At 43.8% G+C, this 20445-nt stretch overlaps 1 protein-coding gene across 1 annotated transcript in view; it reads right to left on the reverse strand.

Moving 5' to 3' along the window:
* Positions 1 to 20445, reverse strand: part of LOC101168430 (F-BAR and double SH3 domains protein 2) — a 38647-nt gene that overhangs the window by 1634 nt on the left and 16568 nt on the right. Inside the window, exons 4-19 of the mRNA XM_023962361.1 lie at positions 18177 to 18253; positions 17486 to 17630; positions 14720 to 14853; positions 13161 to 13215; positions 12965 to 13093; positions 12765 to 12887; positions 10034 to 10129; positions 4862 to 4978; positions 4322 to 4417; positions 3254 to 3406; positions 3055 to 3189; positions 2891 to 2974; positions 1606 to 1789; positions 1318 to 1541; positions 1010 to 1220; positions 875 to 933 (exon numbers count right to left, since the gene is read on the reverse strand). Coding sequence (XP_023818129.1) covers positions 875 to 933; positions 1010 to 1220; positions 1318 to 1541; positions 1606 to 1789; positions 2891 to 2974; positions 3055 to 3189; positions 3254 to 3406; positions 4322 to 4417; positions 4862 to 4978; positions 10034 to 10129; positions 12765 to 12887; positions 12965 to 13093; positions 13161 to 13215; positions 14720 to 14853; positions 17486 to 17630; positions 18177 to 18253 — 2022 coding nt within the window. The remainder of the gene's footprint in view (positions 1 to 874; positions 934 to 1009; positions 1221 to 1317; positions 1542 to 1605; positions 1790 to 2890; positions 2975 to 3054; positions 3190 to 3253; positions 3407 to 4321; positions 4418 to 4861; positions 4979 to 10033; positions 10130 to 12764; positions 12888 to 12964; positions 13094 to 13160; positions 13216 to 14719; positions 14854 to 17485; positions 17631 to 18176; positions 18254 to 20445) is intronic.

The following is a 20445-nucleotide window of genomic DNA, read 5'->3' on the forward strand; positions in this document are numbered from 1 at the left end:
CAAATAAAAACTCAGCTGGTTGACGGATCAATATGAGATTTGCTAAACTAAACAATCTTCAAAGAACCTTTTTCCTAAACATGCTCCAAAAGGGAAAATTCCAGAGGTTGACTTGAAAGAAGCTCCGCCCCTTCACCTGAAAGTGTTAGTTCCTGCTATTTTGAAATGAAAGACATCTGGACCTTTAACTTGAGAAAATCTCCACCTTCAATCAAGCAAGCTGGCCACCAGGGGGCGACACAGCGGTGACCCCACTGCGTGTGGACACACTGAGGTCACATGACTGGGTTTGGTTTCATTTATTGGGGACTTTTTGAAAATGTGTAATGAAGCATGAAAACATTTGAACGCTCAAGCCAAAGACCACACCCCTATTTCTCGATTATTTTACCAGAATATTCTTTTATGGACAAGAGAGGTTAAAAAAAAGACGTCTTTGGAAGCAGACTGGAGGTTTCAGAGACGTGTGTGAAAACAGACGCCTTCATTTTGACGTAAATAAGAATTCCGGTTGTTTGTGAAACGACACACCTAGAGGATACTTGTTGAACTTCAGATATTTCAGGCTTCAGGCCGACATTAGGCATGGCGGTGATGGTGGAAGTGATGACATAAGTGCGTCTGCCGTGCTGCTCAGGTTCGAGTCCAAACCCCCACTGGAAGAAATCTGGACTACAGACACTTTTTTTGCGGATTTCTTTACTTGTAGTCCTGATTCCCATCGTTCTTTGTGAGTTTCTGTCTAGTGATGATGTTTTTGTGCTGAGTTTCATCTTAGCATAATATTTTCCTTCTTTCAAAATGTATTTTTTTAAATATATATTATTAGACTGTTCTGTTAACCGCTCATCAATTGTGTTGCTCGGGGACTCACAGGTCTTATGGTGCCTCCTTCGGGGTACTTGGGAGGCTGCAGGGACCCTCGAGCCGGACCTGTGGGGGCAAAAGGGACAGATTACAAAAACAGCTCATGGAGATGTTTGGCTCCTAAGAGAGGAGGAGGTCTTACTGTGGTACGGGCTCTTGCGTGATGCTGGTGGAGGTCGGTGGTCTCCGTTGTGGTAGGAGGGCGGTCGGCCGACGGGGGAGGCCGTGGCGCTGCAGGGGCTGGACACGGGGGAGGACAGGGTGGGCGTCTGCAGCGGGCTGCTGTGCAGAGGTCCCGGCTGAAACAGACTGCTGGGGGAGCGGTCGCTCTGAGCGGAGCCGGAGGGGGAGACCTTCCAGAAGAACCAGACGTGAAACACGGGGTGAACTTTAGCTCAACAGAGCTGCAGGTGAAGCGCACCTGGAGGATCAGGAAAGACTGCAGCGTACCTGTGAACTGCCGGGTTTCTGTCCTTCTCCATTCTCGCTCAGCCCGGCCAGGTCCTCCACCAGCACCGCCGGGAAAACGCCAACGAGGCCGTTGAACTCCCCCTCCCAGAAGCCGTCGTCCTCGTGAGTCTCCCTGCTGAGGATTCGGATGATGGCGCCTTCAGGAAAGGAGAGCTCCTCCTCCGTTTGACCCGCGTAGTCGTACAACGCCTTCGCAAACGAGACTGCGGAGACAAAAGTTCTAGAAAACGAACGCAACAGAGGTGGTTGGGTGGAGCGTCTCCTCACCGCTGGAGTCCCCGTTCACAGAACCCGACGGCAGCTCGGTTTCGGGTTCGGTGGAGTTGCTGGAGGAGTGGGACCTGGCGTCCAGCGTGGCCAGAGACTGCAGCATGCTCAGCAGGCTGTTGGAGGAGGGCAGCTGCAGGTACTTCTCCGGGACGTACCCCACCTGTCCGCTGCGGTTCCTGGCCTGAAGGGACAGGAAGTACCGATTAGAAAAGCCGATGAGGGAGGTCTGAGGTCCTCACTGCACGTCAGTCCAGTCAGAGAACCAACCAAGGTCCAAAATGTTTGAGAACCGTCCAGACTTCATGAGAGCTGAAGCTGTGCAAGATCTGCCGTTCCACCGTCACGACCGATTCCTGTTCTTCTAACAGACTTCAGGAAGTAAGACCGACTCCCGAATAACAAACCGTCCACTTTGCAGCGTCTCACTTCCGTCTCTGTCTGTCGGCACCACGGAGAGCGCCGCTCTCATGAAAAAGAGACAAATTTTTTTTTTTTTTTCTGTTGAAATGCCTTTGTAGGTTGTGTTTGCGTTAAGACCAAACAGTCAGTGTTAAACGTTGATCTAAAGCGTCTCTGAGCCCCGAAGTCCGAGTCTGTGAATGTTTTCCTAATTTTAGCGATCGGTTTTTGTGAGACGTTCGCCTCCTGCGCAAACTGCTCCGCTGCGCTTTACGACATTAAAATGTCACGGTCCTTTTGCAATATGCAGAATTCTCCTTAGACATTTATCTGAAATGATAAAAAAAAAAAAAAATCACTGATCGGGAGACAACATCCGATTTGCATGGAGTCTGAAACCACGTAATCGGGCCGGATTTCGGATCACGTGAGCAGATGGAGACATCGCTAGTTCATAATCCACAATGTGTTCATGTTTAAAAACTAGGACTAATCTCTTTGTCCTGAAGGACAATCTGAGCCTGAATTTAGTTGTTTTGTGGCTAAAATGACGTTCTATCAAAATAAAAGCCTTTAAATTTTGCATCAAAAACAACATTTACAAAGCAACAACTTGTTTTTTTTGAATCTCTACCTTTTTTTAAACATCTACAGACATGTTCAAACTGTCTTTGTGCAGCAGAATTCCCGTAGGATCATTTTAATGCATCTGTGACGGGGAACTGGAAGCTAAAACAACCATACCACCACTTCACCCCGGTACCGGCCCAACAGTGGAAACGTCGTCTGACATTAAACCGGTCCAGGGCCCGAAAAGGTGGGAGATCACCGATCTACAGAACCTTTTTGGAAGTCAACAGCAAGATGAGAAAAGGAGATTTACTTTGACCCAATCCTCCATGTCTCCATCATCAATGACCTCCAAGATCTCCTGCTCCTCGATGGTCAGTTCATCGGGCTGAGATGCCTGAAAACAAAGAATTCACGTCGTTCTGAAAGGTCCACGTCCTCCTGTGGGGTCTGCGTTCCACAGAGAGCCTGAAGTACCTTATAGGAGTAGAGGACTTTGCAGGTGAGCGGATAGTTTTTTAAGGTGCTGGACGGGCTGGAGCTGCTTTCGTCCAACACTTCGCCGCTGTCCTCCATCTCCTCCTCATCCTCACGCTCCAGATCTGCAGTTCCCTGCAGAAAGCAGCGTCAGCACCAGGAGCCGTGAACTCTGAAACGCCGTCCGCGGTGCTCTTACAGAGAGTGAGGGATCGTGGGTACTCAGGTTGTTCCAGCGTTCGTTCTCCAGCTCCTCCATCACCTGGTTCATGGCGCTCTTCAGCCACGTCTCCACGGCGACCCCCGCCTGCCTCAGCAGGTCCAGCCGCGCCTCCGCCTTCGCTTTCACCGTCTGCCGGGGAACGATAGGAGCGTTCGGGTCACCGGGAACGCCACATGGGGTTCTTAACCAGGACAAAGCCCCAACGTGATGAAGGCGAAAGACAAGTTATTTGGTCTTCCTCAGCTGCTGCTGCGAAGACGCAACAAATCTGCGCCTCGTGGCGGTAAAACATGACATAAAAGGAGGACGTAAACAAAGAAATGCTGCTGAAGAAATGGAAAACAGCAACAAAATATTAGTTAAATAAAGAAACTAAATATATTTTTAAACATATATTTTCAGGGATTTATGGTTTAACTCCTAAAAATCCTTTTCCGTGTATCATTAAGTTTTGTGTCATAATTTTTCAGTAACAAATGTCAAGACTTTCAAACGTGTTTGGATATAAATCTTCTGAACCTAAAAATATATAATACTTAACAAATACTTCATGTGTACTGTTTGATGACAGAGCCGTTGGGGTTAGGTTTTACTTGAACATCTGCGTACTTTTACTGAATACTTTTATTTTTCAAAATAACATAACACTGTAAGAACTTTAAGTACACGACTTTAAGGAACTAAACGTTCAACTAAATTGGGATCCAGAGTTTTAATGTACTGACTTAAAGCTCTGTGGGGCTTAATGACGTTTTCTTTGTCATCCTCCTGACTACCAGCAATGCAAATGAGTTCTCTGTAGAAAGCATTTCTCCCCACCACTGCATATGACTGAATTACCTCCTTTTGGTAACTACAGAGGACATTTCGGGCTTTTGGAAGATCCCAAGTGTGAAGGGTTTGGAGCTCTGGGAGGTGGAAGTTTTGATGAATTCAAAACATTTTTTTTCCCCCTCTGATCCTCAGAAGGGGAATCTATGACCACAGCGTTCTAACCAGCAGGGGGCAGTCTGGAGCCGCTGCACACAGTGACCACAGGCTCACCTCTGCCCTCCGCAGACTCTGCCTGGCCACCTCCATCTTGCTCTCCAGCTCGCCGTTCTGCTCTGACGCTTCCTGCGCGCTGTACTCCTCCAGAGCCTGCAGCAGAACCACAGACATGCAAAGCAGATTTGTTTACAAGCTCAGATGGAAAATCCAAAAACAATAAAGCAGCGATGCGGGAGCGGAGGGAGCGTGACTCATTTCCCCGCCGTACGGAAAACAAAGCGTTTGAACGCAGCCTTCTGGAAACACTCACCACAGGTTTCACAATAACTGAGAAGGAGAAGCTGGGATATGACGCGAGGAAGATGAAAGTTTGACCTGTGACTTCATCAGACATCAAGCTGCAATGATTTTACGACATCCAGGTTTATTATTAGCAAACCGTCTTATCTCGCCAGCCAACGATCAAGTTCCAGCTCAGCGTGAAGACTTTAGACGTGTCTAGAACCTGGAATCTGCTGTAACGTTCCTGGAGGAACCAGTGGAGAGCCGAGCTGCTGAGACCCTCTGCAGACAAACGTGTGCTTCGATGCTCACCCTCTGCGTGTGGATGATGCTTTTGTATTCCCGGGCCACGCGGCTCGCCCACTTCCTGGCCTCCTTGTCCAGACTGTGCCCCTCCGCCGTCCCGCTCTCCGTCTGCAGCTGCACCACCTTTAACAGACGCAGCAGAAAGTGACCCACACAGGGGCCACCTCAGTGACCTGCAGTACCTTGTGCACCACGACAACCGGCCTGTTGTGTTACGTGTGTTCCATGCACCTGTCGGAGCCAGAAAACACGATGCACACAAACGCATCGCAGTACGACAGAGATCCCTGGACATTGAAAGCAGCAGAGGATGAAGAACACCTGGGTGATTTTTTTATTAATGCCAGAGCTCAGACAGATGCTGTATTTAGTGCTGTTGACATTAGGTCAACATTGTAAATGCGGCGTTTTACAGACAGAAGATGGAGGATCTTGAGCTGCAGGATGTGGATGTATGTTCACTTCTTAACCCTTTAAAATCAGAGTCTCAGTTCTACTCTTGACGTTCTTTGGACTAACGTAACTCTTCAACTGTTACGTTCAACTGTTCTCCCCATTAACGTAAATCCAACGAAGGAAAGCAGTTTGGCGCTTTTCTTTGCGTCAGAATCCGTTAGAATTACATGAATTGCATGAACGGTGTGTTGTTTTGGTGCTGCCGGCGACAGCTCCCATGTTAACCCTTGTGCTATCCTATGGGGTCCAGATGACCCCCCCCCTTCCATTGACGTGTTCTCCCCACCATGACAAAGGTGGATAAAGGTGGAAAGATTTCATGTAATCCATGGACACCAGTGAAGATCACAAATCATTGAAGAAAAAAGGTTCAGAGCTCTGTCTAGTGGGTCTAGATCAGTATTTTTCAACCAGTGTGCCGTGGGAGATGGTCAAGTGTGATTTACCTGCAGCTATAACAGTTTGCGGAAAAGTCCCGTCCCTTTAACTGTCTCTGCCAATCATTCTTCAAGGCTTAATCACATGTCATCAGTCTGACCAATCAGAAGTGGTTAAAGTATTCACTTCCTTGTTCCAATTTAGCTCAAAAAGTCGCTCAGTTCTAACAAAAATACCAGCTAAAGCTCGTTTTTAGTGGTGTAGCTTTCCACAGAGTCCGGTGTCAGACCATGGAACAAATGAACAAAACAATGAATCTCCGAGAAGAGAGTCTGTCTGCCCCTTTTCTGCAGTTTTTACACTACATCTCCCATGAAGCATTGGCTTAAAGGGCCAGTGTCCGAGCGCACAATGAGTTGTCCTTGTGAAACGTCTTGAAACCACAACAAACAAACAGGTTTCTAAATTTTCTAATTGAACTTTTATTTCATCTCTTAGAAAAAACAGCCACATCTTCCTGCTTTTTTGGCCACAATTATCACAAAAATGCACGGGAGATTGCCGGGGGGGGGGGGGGGGGCAGTAGATCAATACAGACCATGAGTTTCTGCTTCTTCTTTTTTTTTTGGATGCTGGTGTGCCGCGGGATTTTTGTCAAGATTAAAGTGTGCCGTGGCTCAAAAAAGGTTGAAAAACACTGGTCTAGATGACCCAACGTTAAAGTGCCTTGGATAGCACAAGGGCTAAAGGGATAAACTGCGGTGAAGCTTTCATCCAGGGAAGATCCGTCTGACACAAGAGCTGAATGCAATGGAAGCAAAGCAGATAATCAGGAAGTTGATCACTAAATTTCACTCATGGGTCATGGGCTGTGTCCAAATTCCCACCTTAAGCCCTAACTACTATAAAAACTATAAAGTGATAATTTATTTTTTTTACGGCGGATATGACGTCATCAAAGCTAATGTGAGCGCTTTGTGACGATTATTTATGAGTCCACTGCCTTCTGAAAGAGATAAACGTTGATGGTTTATTAAAAAAAATACATTTAAGTAATGTTTTTGGCAAAAATTGTTCCGACGCAATGCATTGTGGTCTATATTCACTGATCTACTGAGCGTCGATGCACACTGGTTTCTCTCAGAGACTTCTGGGAAATTTCTAGGGAACTGGATTTTGGAATTGTAGATTTGGACAGCACTGCAACATTTGTGAACACACTATATAGTGCACTATGTAGGGGTTAGGGAGGGACAAAGCTGTGATCTACGCATTTCCATTTATACCGTTTACTTTGAAGGATGCTCTTCCTCTTCCTCATCTCTGTATAAATGTGGATTGAACCTCTGGCTTTAGAACATAAAAATGACACTTGAATGGCATCAGCCCTGCAAAATGACCAGCGCTTTCTTTGGCGACCAGAAGTGTTAAGTCTGCCGTGCTACTTGGAAGGTCTGTTGGTGGTTTCTCCTGGTGAGGACAGAGCTTTGCAGAGACTTGAGACGGTAGTTGCCTAACAAGTGCTTCCTTCCTTCTTGGCACATCGGTGTGGTTTTCTTGGTCAAGTCAAAGATCTTTCTGCTTCTGTTTCAGGTCAAGAGTATAAAGTCTTAGACCAAACTGCCCTCACATGAGGATGCTGTGTGTTAAAAAAAAGGGGGCGGGGGGGGGGGGGGGGTGTCAAACCTGTTCAGGTGGCCCCCACCAAACAGCAAGATCGTAGACCGCCCAGTGAACCCGTAGAGAAAACGTTCAAGCATGTTTCTTTCTAGCTGCTGCAGGCGACAGGTCCAAGTGAACACTTATACGACACTCGAGGGTGAGCAAATGTCATGCAGATTTCTCCTTTTTTAGCCCCCCCACCCCCCAAAATCCAGCCCGTTGGTGCTGTTCACGTGATAACTGCGCACGCCTTGCGCCCCTTCTGCCCTTCAGGATATCTCCTGCAGACATTTAAATTCGTCCATTTCCTTTGAGATCGGCATCAAGCACTTCCATGAGACTCCACCGGCTGAGATCAGTGGGGGGAAGTCGGAGGGAAAGGGGGCTGGGGTGGTGGTGGTGGTGGGTGGGGGCACAGATGAGGCCCACTCACAATGCCCCCTTTTCACGGGGCCCGGCCTACCTCTTCCTGCCCCTCCCTCCCAGCTCAGCTCTATTCCTTACCGGATCCCTCTGTCTGGTGCAAGCGGGGTGGGAGGGGGTGGGGGGTGGGGGGGCTGTCCAGCACCAATGTTTTCTTTAGGAACAAGCTGCCGCTTGTTTGACGACCAATCAAAACAGCGGCAACATTTGCAGTGGGAACAAATTGTCCAGTGTTGTCCGGAGCGGCGGAGGAAAGGAGCAGCAGTCGCGGGCCGGCGGGCGCCACTGGATGTCTTCACACCCCATCCAGGAGCCTCCGTAAGTCACTTGGAGGTCTGAGCAGCAAAGGCTGCTCGTAAAACATTTTTGGACTGAAGTTGACATTTATGCGTTTCATAAATTCCAATAAATTTAGACAGAGAGGAAAAAAAAGAAACACCTTAAAATAGATTCTCTGCTACAAACACTAAAGAAACGCTAAAGAAACAGGTGAGTATAGGTGTCGTGTACCAACACTTTGGTCATATTATTCTGTGAGTCGCAGCAAGAAAAGAAAACTTTCAATGAATCAAATTTTCATTAAAAATGTAATTTAAATAAACTACCGTGTTAAAACTACATCAGGTCACAGAATTATTCAAGTTTCTCTTAAAGAAACCTTTTTTTCATATAGATCAGTTTGATTAGGAATTTCATAAATGTGTATTTCTTGTGGTTTGACATAAATTAAGACGTTAATTTAAAAAATATATATATTAAAAAAACTTAAATTTTGCATGTTCTACTACAGCCTGTAGTTGAAAAATATGATTAAAAAAATGAAGCAACTTTTAGAAAACTGGTTGCAACACCAACCATAAAAAGGCCCGAAAGGTCCTGCAGGGACTGACAGACGGTGTGGTTGAGTAAGAACTCTGTTATGAAACCTTTCAGAGTTAGCACAGCTGCTGAAACGAGCTGGAAGTCAGTTTTCTAACATCTTGTCGCCTCTTTCTTGCCGCACGTATTCAAGTCAGTTCGGTAGCCGGGGGGGGGGGGGGGGGGTGGGGGGGGCAAATACTTTGTGAGCAGAATTTTCTGAGCTGCTTCTTCAAAGGATTTAAATCTAACAAGTGTTAAGATTGCACAAAGACAACATGAACTATTTCTGAGAGTTGCCAGAGACTCACGATTGCTGCGTTTCCACTGATGGGGAAGCTGCGTTAATAAATTCACTAAATGGGAACACGACGATTTAGAAAAAAAGTCGCATTAATCCCAAAAAGTTTGTGCATTTGGAGGAAGTTTCTGAGGTGAATGGAAATGGACATTTCGCAAAACTGCAATGGAAACCCTTTTTCTATTAAATGAGTCACGTGACCAACAACCGGATGGCGATGTGCTTCTTGGTAGGAACTGGCGGCTTGGCCGCTGCACAGCGGGCGCCGCCAGAGGTCCCGTAGCGTCACACCGCTCATCAAAAGTTGAGCGTGTCGTGTGGAATTGTTGGATCCACAGCTCCTCTGGAAAATCACCATTTCCCAAAATGGTATCATCCGTAGCCCCTCCCACGTGTAAGGAGCTCGCTGCTCCACGGCCTGAAGAAGACGCCGACGTCTCCTTTGATAGATGATGATGAGCGCTAGTGTCTGCTGTCAATCAAAGGATGGTTCACATCCGTTTCTGAATGACTTATGGAGCGAGTCGGTTTGTGTTCAATCGCATCATTAGGATTTCATGGAAACTGTGTGATTGCAAAACCTGGAGCAGTGGAGAAACTGTCGACCCAAATGAACCGAACACAGAACCAGGACTCATTCAGGACACCATAAGGAAGGCAGGACATGGACTGAAGTGCCTAGTTAAGGTCAGAGTTCATCCCTCTTACATGTTTCCTAAAGCAGTAAATAATATTTGATTCATATTAATAATAATAATAATCAGAGCTGACAGTTTTAAAGTTGACATCAAAGCTTTAAATAAAGACCATCAAACCAGTTTCTGCTAAACCTCATCCGACCCCCCAGTTTCTTTATTTTCTCTGCTGTAAATGTGAAAGAACCTCAGCTGCCGCCCCCCCGTGAGGAAAAATGAAGCACTTTTGGCTTCACAGTCAGGCTTCAGTCTTAAGTTCACAGCTGCACCAGCAAAAAAAAAGGGGGGGGGGGCATTTTTGTTCAAATCAAAGACGATAAATATTATTATAATGAAAGCTGAAGTCCAGCCAAAAGCCCAGATAGAGTCAGAAACCAGAAATGTGAAAGAAAAATCCGAATTTACCGTGTCCGAGTCGACGGGCTGGTATGAGAAGTCCGGGCTTTGCTGGAATAAAAGGTTCTTCTGAACGAAGAACTGCTGGTGAAACTCCTGAGCCACCTGCAGGGAAGAAACACACCTGATGAAACACACCTGAGCCTGGAAAACAGCAGCAGCATCACTCAACACGTCACTTTACAAAACCTCAAGACTGAAAGCTGCCCGGAAGCAAACTTCTCTCCACTTTTAAGATTCAAACATTTGTTCAAATCATTAATTGAATATAAAAAAAGGCTAATTTTTTTCATTTGAATTAAAAATATCACAAAGAATTTCTTTTTCTATGTTGGAGCCGTATGGAGTGATATTTATGCCAACATGTTGCACACAAAACTTTCTAAGCAGCAAATGAAAATATGCATTATTTGCTTTCAAATTCTTTTTCTTTGCTTTCAAAAAATATTCTGCAACACAAATGTTTTGGCGTGCGTTGTGTTGCATCTCGCTTTTTCCTTATCTTTAATTTTGCTCTCATACGTTTCAGTTTAGCTGCCATCAAACAGCTGCTGATTGGTCAACAATAAAAATGTTCAAAGCAAAAAAATAATAATTTGAAAACAAAGAAAAAGTATTTGAAAGCAAATATTTAATATTTTTATTCGCAACTTAGGAGGTTTTGTGGCATAAATATGACTCCATAAGGCAGTTAACTGATGTTTGTGCTCATAAATTCACAAGATTAGACAAAAACAAAAATATTTTCGCTTTTTTAATAAAAGAGACACAAACATAAAACGTTCCCAAGAAGCTTCTCATACAATCTGAACGAGTTCTGCTGCTTTTGCTTATATTCTGCTCAGAGTCAGAAACTAAATGCCTTTTTGGCCTCAGAAAAGGAAAATGAAATAAAGAGACTAGAGGAGAACAACAGGAGCCGGTAACCGAGGAGCGGCGAGTAACTAAAACCCTTTGAATTAATGATCAGGGGGGGGTTGATGGAGCTCAGCTGACATGCAGAAAAAGAGAAGCTTGAAGGTTTGAAGATGTCTGACAGTAGTGAGTCCAAACCCAACAGATTTGAGAGAATCTTTCCAGAGTGACTTAAGGCCTGTTCACACCGGGACAAATTTCGCCCGCGATTTTCGCCGACGTTTAACGCCTCGTGACTAAACAAAGGGCACCAATGAGAGTGTGCACACCAACGCGAAAAAACGCCACGCGTCAAAGCGTCAAAAAAAAAAAAAACGCCTCGGGTTCGTCTTTTTTTTTTTGACGCCTCGCGTCGTAAACTATACGACCAATGAGAACGGCGCTTTTGAACACGTGTCTGGAGCTTCTGAAGTTACAGTAAAACACAACTTGGGGGCGCTCAAACACAAAACTGCCTTGCTGAGCACACATACCAGCGAAGAAGATAGACGCCAAGTAGCGTCTACACTGCAGCGAAGAAATAATGACGGACATTCTTAAATATCCCCGAACCAAGCACCAGTTGGAGCTACTGGTGCTTGAAATATTCATGTTTTCTTTGTATGATTCTGACAAGCGCGTAAATACTTGCTCTCTTCTTCTGAGTGAAAAGCGACTTTAAGAAGCGTAAAGTTGCGCAGCGCCACCTTGTGTACAGGAGTATTTCTGTTTACATTAAGCGCCATCTAATGTCAGGGAAGGAAATTGCATGTTCGCTCGGCTCATCGTCAGCGAAAATCGCCTGGGTGTGAACACAAAAGACGTGGCGAAAAACGCTGGCGAATAACGCCTGGCGAATATTTGTCCCGGTGTGTACGGGCCTTAACTTGTGTTTGTGATGATCTGAACTCTGACCCAAAACCACACGTCGGGTCAGAGGAACCTTTTCCCCCCCGTGTGCTCTTATATATCCTATTGTCTCGTGAAAGCAATATCCTGCATTTATTACCAAAAGTGGGACATTTCCCATCATGCCTCATCAAGTCACCGCTGCCAAAAGTTGATATTTAAGGATTAAAGTGAGGTGAAAATCTGACCAGGAGTTAGACTTCAGTGTGAACAGAGAGCTCTCTGCAACGAGGAGGTAAAGGGGGGGAGGGGTTGCTTCAAGCCAACGGTCCCGCCCACACCTCAGTGAACTCCTGCTGCTCTGCAGGAACTATGTCCCAGAAAACAGCGCGGGTTTTATGGTTTCACCTAAAAACGGCATCGTTAGAATTCAACAGTTTTGGAAATAGAGGATGGGAGTGGGAAGCAGCGACACGTCGGTGCACGTGTGCACGTGTGCTGATATACAGACAGCTTCAGAGTGTTTGCATTACTGAATACATGTCACCATACAACATCCTAACGTTAAACAAGAACACGTTACGGTCTAAAGCAGACCACGGTCACTTTAAATTCACCTCAAAGTGGACAACTTCTACTACACCTTCAGTCGAAAACACACACAACACAAATCGTTGTGAGGAAATAGCTTTGTTGTGTGTATTAATATTATTTTTCTAGCAATATATAATTAGAAGATCTTAAAACAAAAAGCAGGATGATCCGGCGCGCAGAAGCCCGTGAGAAGAAAGAAAAACGGAAGCCCAATCAATTGTTCGATTGGCCGTTCTGCGTGTCAATCAAGTGACGAGGATGATGATTCGCTGATCAATTATTTCTAAAATATGTTTTTAGTTTATTTATCTTAAATGGCCCGTCATCTAGCGCCGCGTCCTTCGCGGTCGACCAACGTTGTGAGCGGGTGTGATCCTCCTGCAGATGTCAGGGAAGGACTCACCCTGGTGGAGCTGTTCAGGAGCTGGTTGAAGGTGTCGTGCACCGCCTGGTATGTTTCCAGCTCAGTCTGACAGAGGGACACCAGGTAGTCTTTCACCTGTTCGTAGATCCTACCATCTAAGACCTGCAGGCAGAGAAGCAGGTTCAGTTCTAAAGGCCACGTCCTCCTCCTCCACCTCCCACTGACCAGCTGGGATTCACCTTAATGCAGTCCATGAGGTCCGTGGTGTAGTAGCGCCGCTGGTGGGCGTTGGCGGCGGCTAGCGTGAGAAGGTAGTCGTTTCTGGCATGGGTGGCTTTGGAGCTGCACTCATTCCTCTTGGCTTTCAGCTGGAAGAGTCAGCAGCGTCAAAAGGGTTGGATCTAAGCCGAATCGACTGATTCGTTGGGATCCTACCTTTACCGTGGCCCTCTGGAGGCTGGACTTGGACTGGAAGAGGCTTAACCTGGATCTGCAAAAGAAAGGACAAAACAACAACCGTTTCATTGTTTTGTTTTTTTATTTTAACCAAAAAAGCGGTTTAGAAAAGTGTTTCAGTTGCTTTTTCCGGATAAGCACACTACCTCATACCCGGTGTGCCGCTTGGTCATGGTAACAGCTACCAGAGGAAAGTGGTATTTATGCTAAACAAGTGATTCAAAGCATCTTTTCAGAGGGGCGGTTCACCTCTAGCCATTTGTTTTTGTCCAGATGATGAAGCTAAGGTTTGTTTTAAAGAGCCGGCGCAGTGATACAGAACATTTCAGCTATGTGACCGGAACTTCTTTTTTTAGACGTTCGTTATCACTGCGGATTATCGCTTTTTAATGCACAGCCAGCAGCCAATCAGAATCCGGTATTCACCCCAACCATGGTATAATATAGAACATTCAGGTTAGACGACCGGAATGTCCTTTCAGGTGACCATTACGACTTTTTAACGATCACCCTGCAGCCAATCAGCATTGAGCCTTCACCGGGACTATGGTACAGCAGAACATACAGAGGAAAGGGAAATTGGAAAAGTTTTTATTTCATTTTAAAGTGAATCAAAATGTAGGATGAGAAAAAAATGTAAGAGTGTAAAAAAAAAAATAGAAGAGGTTTTATAAAATCCCCTTATTGAAAAATGTCAAATTCTCTTTATTCTAATGACGTTGGAAGCGAAGGTTTTTGTTCAAATGTGTCAACTAATACATAAAAATGCAGACTTTTATAAAAACTGTAGAATATAATGAATAAATGCATCACAGTACAATATTACCTGTTGCACTACTACTCTACAATTTCATCACATATTCGGTTATAGTCTTATTATCATAGACTTGCCAAACAAAATCAATATTCTGCTTTTAATCAATCACTTTTCTTTTAAAGCTGTGACTCAAATGATGTAGCCGTTTCCTTAGACTAAAACATTTTGTTTGTTTTTGGATACCTAATATTTCACAGTTATATCATGCGTTTAAACTTAGTTATCCACATTTGTTGGTGTTTGGTATCTGTTTCATTTTTTCTTCTTATTTTAGTGTTTCGAGAGAGGAAAATGAAGTTACCAACGGCTTTGTTCATTGCGTAAAAGCGGCAGAATTAACATGTTTTCTTCTTTCGGTTCCCCTTTGATCATCACCGAAAAAATAAAACACAAGTTAGCATGTTGTGTTGTTTAATCTGTATTGTTTGTGATTTTTGTGATGAATAAATAAGTAAGTAAATGTGTTAAGCTACTCAGAACTTTGAAGTTCATTTGGTGTCTTGTGATCTAAGCAGACGCAGGTCCTGCAGCATTGGAAAGAAAAGTGGGAGAGAAAAACTCTTACTTTGAAAATGTTTAACCCTTTTTTGTCCTTATGCAATATAAAAATGCAGTTTTTGAGGCGACTGTATCCCTCAAACATGGGGACAGGAGCTGCTGGTGATCTGTTGTTTGTTTTTACATATTCAGATTGTTCAGAGGACAGGAGCTTGGATCATACTTGGCTTCCAGCTCCGCTTTGTCCCGCACAGCCTGCGCCATCAGCTCAGCTTCCTGGTACTTCTTCCTGCTCTTGGTGAGCTCCTTCACCGACTCCTGCAGCTCCGCCTGGACCACCGTCAGCTGCTCGATGCACTAGCCAGGGAAAAAAAAGCGGAGACATGTAGATTCATCCAAATGGAGCTGGCACTGTGTCAGCAGCAACCTATGCATAAAGAATCCAAAAGCAGGTGAGCTGCAGAATGTTGTGTTTGAGCCACGCAGGCTCGCATGGAAGGATGAGGGAGGGGTTTGCAGCAGAAACCAGAGAGAAGACCTGGATCTGTTCCATGAAAAACTCCAGAGCTCCAGAAAACAGCCAGACAGCCAGTGCAGTGCCTTAAAAAGTCTTCATAAATCACTGACGGTCAATTAAATTAGTCTTTCCTCAAACAAAAATTTACTGGACAAAAAAACCTTCAATGTCAATGTAACAACAGATTTATACAAAGTAATGCCAATTAAACAAAAACACAAAAGGAAATGTAAATGTTTGCATCATTTTTCACCCCTTTGAGTCAGTATTTAGTAGATGCACCTTTGGCTGCGATCGCAGCACTGTGAGTCTGTGAGTCTGAGTCTGTGGACAAGTCTCAATCGGTCTTGCACATTAGAATTTCGCTCCATTCGTCTTTGCAAAACGGCTCAAGTTCTGTCAGGTCGCGTGGATACCGGGCATGAACCGCCCTTTACAAGTCCAGCCAAAGATTCTCTATTGGATTTGGGTCTTTGACTCCAGAACATTTACCTGGTTCTTCTTAAACCCTTCCTGTGCAGCTTTTGCCTTTTGCTTTGGATCATTGTCCTGCCCTCCATCTTAACAAGCGTTCCACAGCCTTGTGCTGAGAAACATCCCCACAGCATGATGCAGCCACCGCCATGCTTCACAGTGGGGGATGGTGTATTTTTGATGATGCGCAGTGTTTGGTTTCCGCCAAACATATCGTCTTGTCTGATGGCCAAAAAGCTCAATTTTTGGTCTCATCAGACCAAAGAATCTTCTTCCACTTGATCATGGAGTCTCACACATGCCTTTTGGCGAGCACTAGTCGAGCTCTAATATGTGATTTCTTCATCAGTGGCTTCCTCGTTGCCCCCTCTCCCATAAAGCCTTGACCGTTTAAGAACCGGGGCAGGGCGCCGTCTCTCACAGGTCTCCTACTTGCAGGTCTCCTACTCAGGTGGTCTTCATTTCCCTAATTGTGGCACTAATTGGACGGAATTAGACCATAAAATTCAAAAGGGGTGAATAATTATGCAAACAATTATATTCATTTTAATTTTTTTGTTTCATTGGCATTACTTTGTATAAATCTGCTTTCACACTGACATTGAAGGTTTTTTTCTAGTAAATTTTTCTGTGAGGAAAGACAAATTATATTGACCATGAGTGATTTATGAAGACAACCAAAGGGACAAACATCCTAGGGGGTGAATACTTTTACTACCTTTGAATAGCAGGTGAATCGTTAACCAGATCGTCAGCATTTTTTTCTGTCTCTGTTCACAACTGAGGGAAACGAAGTCGAGAAAGAGAATAAAATAATAACAAACAACTGCAGCCATGCTGGATTTGCATAAGAAATACATGCTAACACATAAGAAAAACAAAAGACGTAATAAGGATCTAAAAAACGTAGACATTGTAGAAGTTACATTCTAAAATTGTGTTCTTGTGGCTTTAAAGACCCACTCTGAAGATAATTGTGTTTTTGGTGTTTCTAACATGTTCTTGTGGCATTTTTCTCATGATGGAGGATCTATATAAAGAAAATTCTGCTCAAAATTGTATTTCTAAATATTTCTTTCTTTCAAAGATGCTTGAAAAATATCATATTTGTGATGCAGAAAAAAAATCTGGGCGGGGCCGCAGGGGTCCCTGCTCTGCCCCATTCTGATGCATCCACCTGCAGACAAATAGATCCACGATCCTCTTTGTTTTCCTCGTCTGAGCTGGAATCTAGATCAAAACATTATGGCTGGATTCCTATGATATTGCTCGCCATTTTTGATGCACCGCTAATGAGAAGTTGGGGGGTGTGAGGGGCTGTAAGATAGTGGGGTTGCATGTAAACACAGAACTCTCAGCAATAGGCAGCGGAAAGAGGGGCGGGGTTGCTCTCTGTCAACGGTCCCGACCTCAACTCAGAGGTCAATTTCTGATGAACTCCTGCCGCTCTGCACATACTGCCATAAAAAAAGGGTAAAATCATGAGTAAAAGACTAAGAAAATAGATAAAAAGAAAGATGATTGGAGTGTGTCTTTAAATCTAAAAGTCCCCCAAAGCAGCTACTCTCATTCAGAAAGAAGACCTTCATTCTGGAAAAGGTTTCGAGCTAAAAACATAAGAAACACCGCCGTCCTTTTTGTTCAGTTCAGTTCACAGCACAGGAACCTTTCTAGCTAAAATTGCATCATGAATGTGTGGTTATGTTGGGTTTTTTTGTGTGACTGTGTGCTCAAATTGTGAAATTGACCTTGTTTCTGCTGTGTAACCTTCATCTTGTGTTATTTCAGGTTTAGGTTTTAGCGTCTGAGCAGATCTTATGGGTTTAAAAGCACCTGTCATGCAGCGACTAAATTCATCCACAGCTACTATAAAAGAAAGCCTCATAAAAGACGCTTCCAGGAAGAAGCCTCTGTGGTTCTCTGCCAGGAACCTGGGCATTCTTCTGGGGAAGTTGTGAGGGCAAAGTTGTGAGCGGCTCAGGTGAGAAACAGACTTACCTTTCGGAGCTGCTGCTCCTTCTGCAGCCGCGCCGTTTTGGCCGGATCTGCTACCTGGACTTTGTAATTCTCACAGGAGCTGATTCTGGACTGTGTGGCCTGAACTGTGGCCTCCAGATAAGCCTTCCAGACCCAATACATGTTCCTGCAACAAATGCAACACATAACTGCAGCTAGAAATGCACATGCATGAAATATGCATGAAAACATATTTAAATTATTATGAGGATTCTTCGTTCTGCAGTTTTTTTTATCATTCTGCGTAAAAACTTTGCTGGATTTTACTTTTGTTTTGATTTTTTTATTTCATTTTGTTAAATTCCATCAAATCAACCAAAAATTAGCATTAATAATTGAAAATGTATTTATTTATTTATGCTCCAAAACTGCAATTTTTTTTTACCTATATACTTTGTGGAACTTTTTTTTTGTTTTACAACCCCCGCTTCTGATATGCCAAAGAATTCTGTTGCAAGCAACAAGAAGTTGATTTTAAATTAACTTTTTTAAATTTCTGTAGAAAATGTTTAATAAAATATTAATAATGTTGTATTAAAGGTTAAAAAATAAAAATAAAATATAGTTTAAAAAGGCAAACATTACCTATGTTTATATTTAACTGACTAAAGTAATGAAAACTGATGTTTCTGTTTAGAAAAAGGAACCGAAACAAAGTGGAATTTTCCTTCACCTGTGATCGGGTTCCTCATCCTTCTCACTGTCGGGCCAGTCCCTCTTCAGATACTGATTCGCCAACTTCTGCAGAGCCTGACACAACAAACACAAGTTTAGGAATGAGTTTCCATCCAACATTCTGAAAGAAATGTGTTTCGGGAGCTAGTGGTGAAAACACAAAGAACCAAGATAATCCGCACCAAAAAAAAAAAGGAATGAAGTAAAACTCCTGGTTTGATTTAATTTAAAAGAAACCATAACCATCACATTCCTCCAACGGTTAAAGTTACAAATCTAGGCTGCTGAACTGGACTTGGATCAGAACCACTGACTGTTTTTGAGAGTGTGACGTCACCTACAGAAAACTGTTTACTCTCAGCTCCAATCAGAGGAAGTCAATTTGGTCGCCATTAACGCTGCCATGTTGAACCAGGGGGCATCAGTAACCAGTGATTGGTCCAAGTCAATGTTTCTACGGCAACCACTCTGGCCAATCAGGATTGAGCTTGTTGGAAGTCCACATCACTTGAAAGCGGGCTACACAAAAACTGTCAAATATTTTGTTTGTTGGATGTTAGGGCCAGCAGGCTCCACCTACTTTTATTGAGCATCTGATTGATGAGAATGATCAAGAAGATGTTAAAAAGGGGATCAGATCCAGAATGGTTCGTCTGACCAATAGAATGACTAACAGCTGTTTATTTCTCTATAGAAGTCTATGGGACTTTGGCTTCTTGGAGCCAACAGGTACTTCCTGTTTGGAATACCAGGAGGGAGGAGCCACTCAGTCCAGGTCTTATTCACAGTCAACAATCAGATCCAATGTCCTCACTAAGTGTTATATAAAATATCACGTTAAAGTTTTTCCCGTTAAACAAAAATACAAGGAGAATTTTCTGTCAGTCTTCACTCAAAAAGACAGGAACGAACAGCAGAGAAATTTGTTTTAATCTGCACTAAATCTTGTCATTTAAGCAAAAAAACAAAATTCCTTTTCTAAAATAAAGTTCTCTGCTTTGGCTAACCCACAGTTACATTTTGTTCCCATTATTTCTAATGGAAAGTTTCCAAAAATTCCAGCCATTTGGCAGGTATACACTAATCTGACACCCTGGATTAAAAAATGCAGATAGGTGTTGTTGTGCAGACGACAACCGTCAACCTCGCAAACATCTCTGTTCGGCAGGGGCAGATAGTTTTCTCTGGATGAACGGCTGAGGAATGCTTTGAGGAACGTGCCCCAGAAATTCCCCTAATTTTCATGCCATCCAACATCTGTGGGATGAACTGGAAGACTTCTAACTCTGCAGATGGACGGGTTGTTCTTTAACCATACTGAGCGTACCATGCAGCAGTGGATTCCTCTAAGACAGAAGAAAGATGATCCACAGGATAAATTCCAGAAGAAAACTGATACAGTTCACTACACAGAGCAAATGTTTTGATTTGATTTGAAATGGTTTATTTCAAGCAATCAAAACAAAAATAATACACAAAAACATATACAATCATCAGTTATACATTCATACAAATAAGTATCAAACTTTAGAGGAGTAGACATTAAATCAAAGAAAGGGAGTGGAAGGAAGCAAACTCATAGTCAGGACCATAACTTTCTAATTTCTAATGTAGTTTCTGTACATTATCACAGTGAATTTTACATAAAACAACTCAGATGCCATTGAAGTGCAGACTTTCAGCTTTTATTCCTTGGTTTGAACAAAAAGATTGCATAAAAATGTGAAAAACCAAAGCATTTTTTAAACACAATCCCTTCATTTCATGGGCTGGTAAGTAATTGGACAATTGACTTCCATGCTATTGCATGGGCACTTGTGGACAATTCCCTTGTTATGTAATTATGAGTGAAGCAGATAAAAGGCCTGGAGTTGATTAGAGGACTCGTGCTTGCATTTGGAAGATTTTGCTGTGAACAGACAACATGCGGTCAAAGGAGCTCTCCATGCAGGTGAAAGGAGCCATCATTTAGCTGAGAAAACAGAAAAAAACATGCCAGGAATTGCTACAGTATTAGGAGTGGCAAAATCAACAGTGTGGTACATCCTGAGAAAGAGAGAAAGCACTGGTGAACTCAGCAACGCAAAAAGACCTGGACGTCCACGGAAGACAACAGTGGTGGATGATGGCAGAATCATTTCCATAGTGATGAGGAACCCGTTCACATCAGCCAACCAAGTGAACAACACTCTCCAGGAGGTAGGCGGATCAATATCCAAGGCTACCATAAAAAGAAGACTGCATGAAAGTAGATACAGAGGGTACAC

This window comes from Oryzias latipes, chromosome 14 (assembly GCF_002234675.1).
Source record: "Oryzias latipes chromosome 14, ASM223467v1".
NCBI lineage: Eukaryota > Metazoa > Chordata > Actinopteri > Beloniformes > Adrianichthyidae > Oryzias > Oryzias latipes.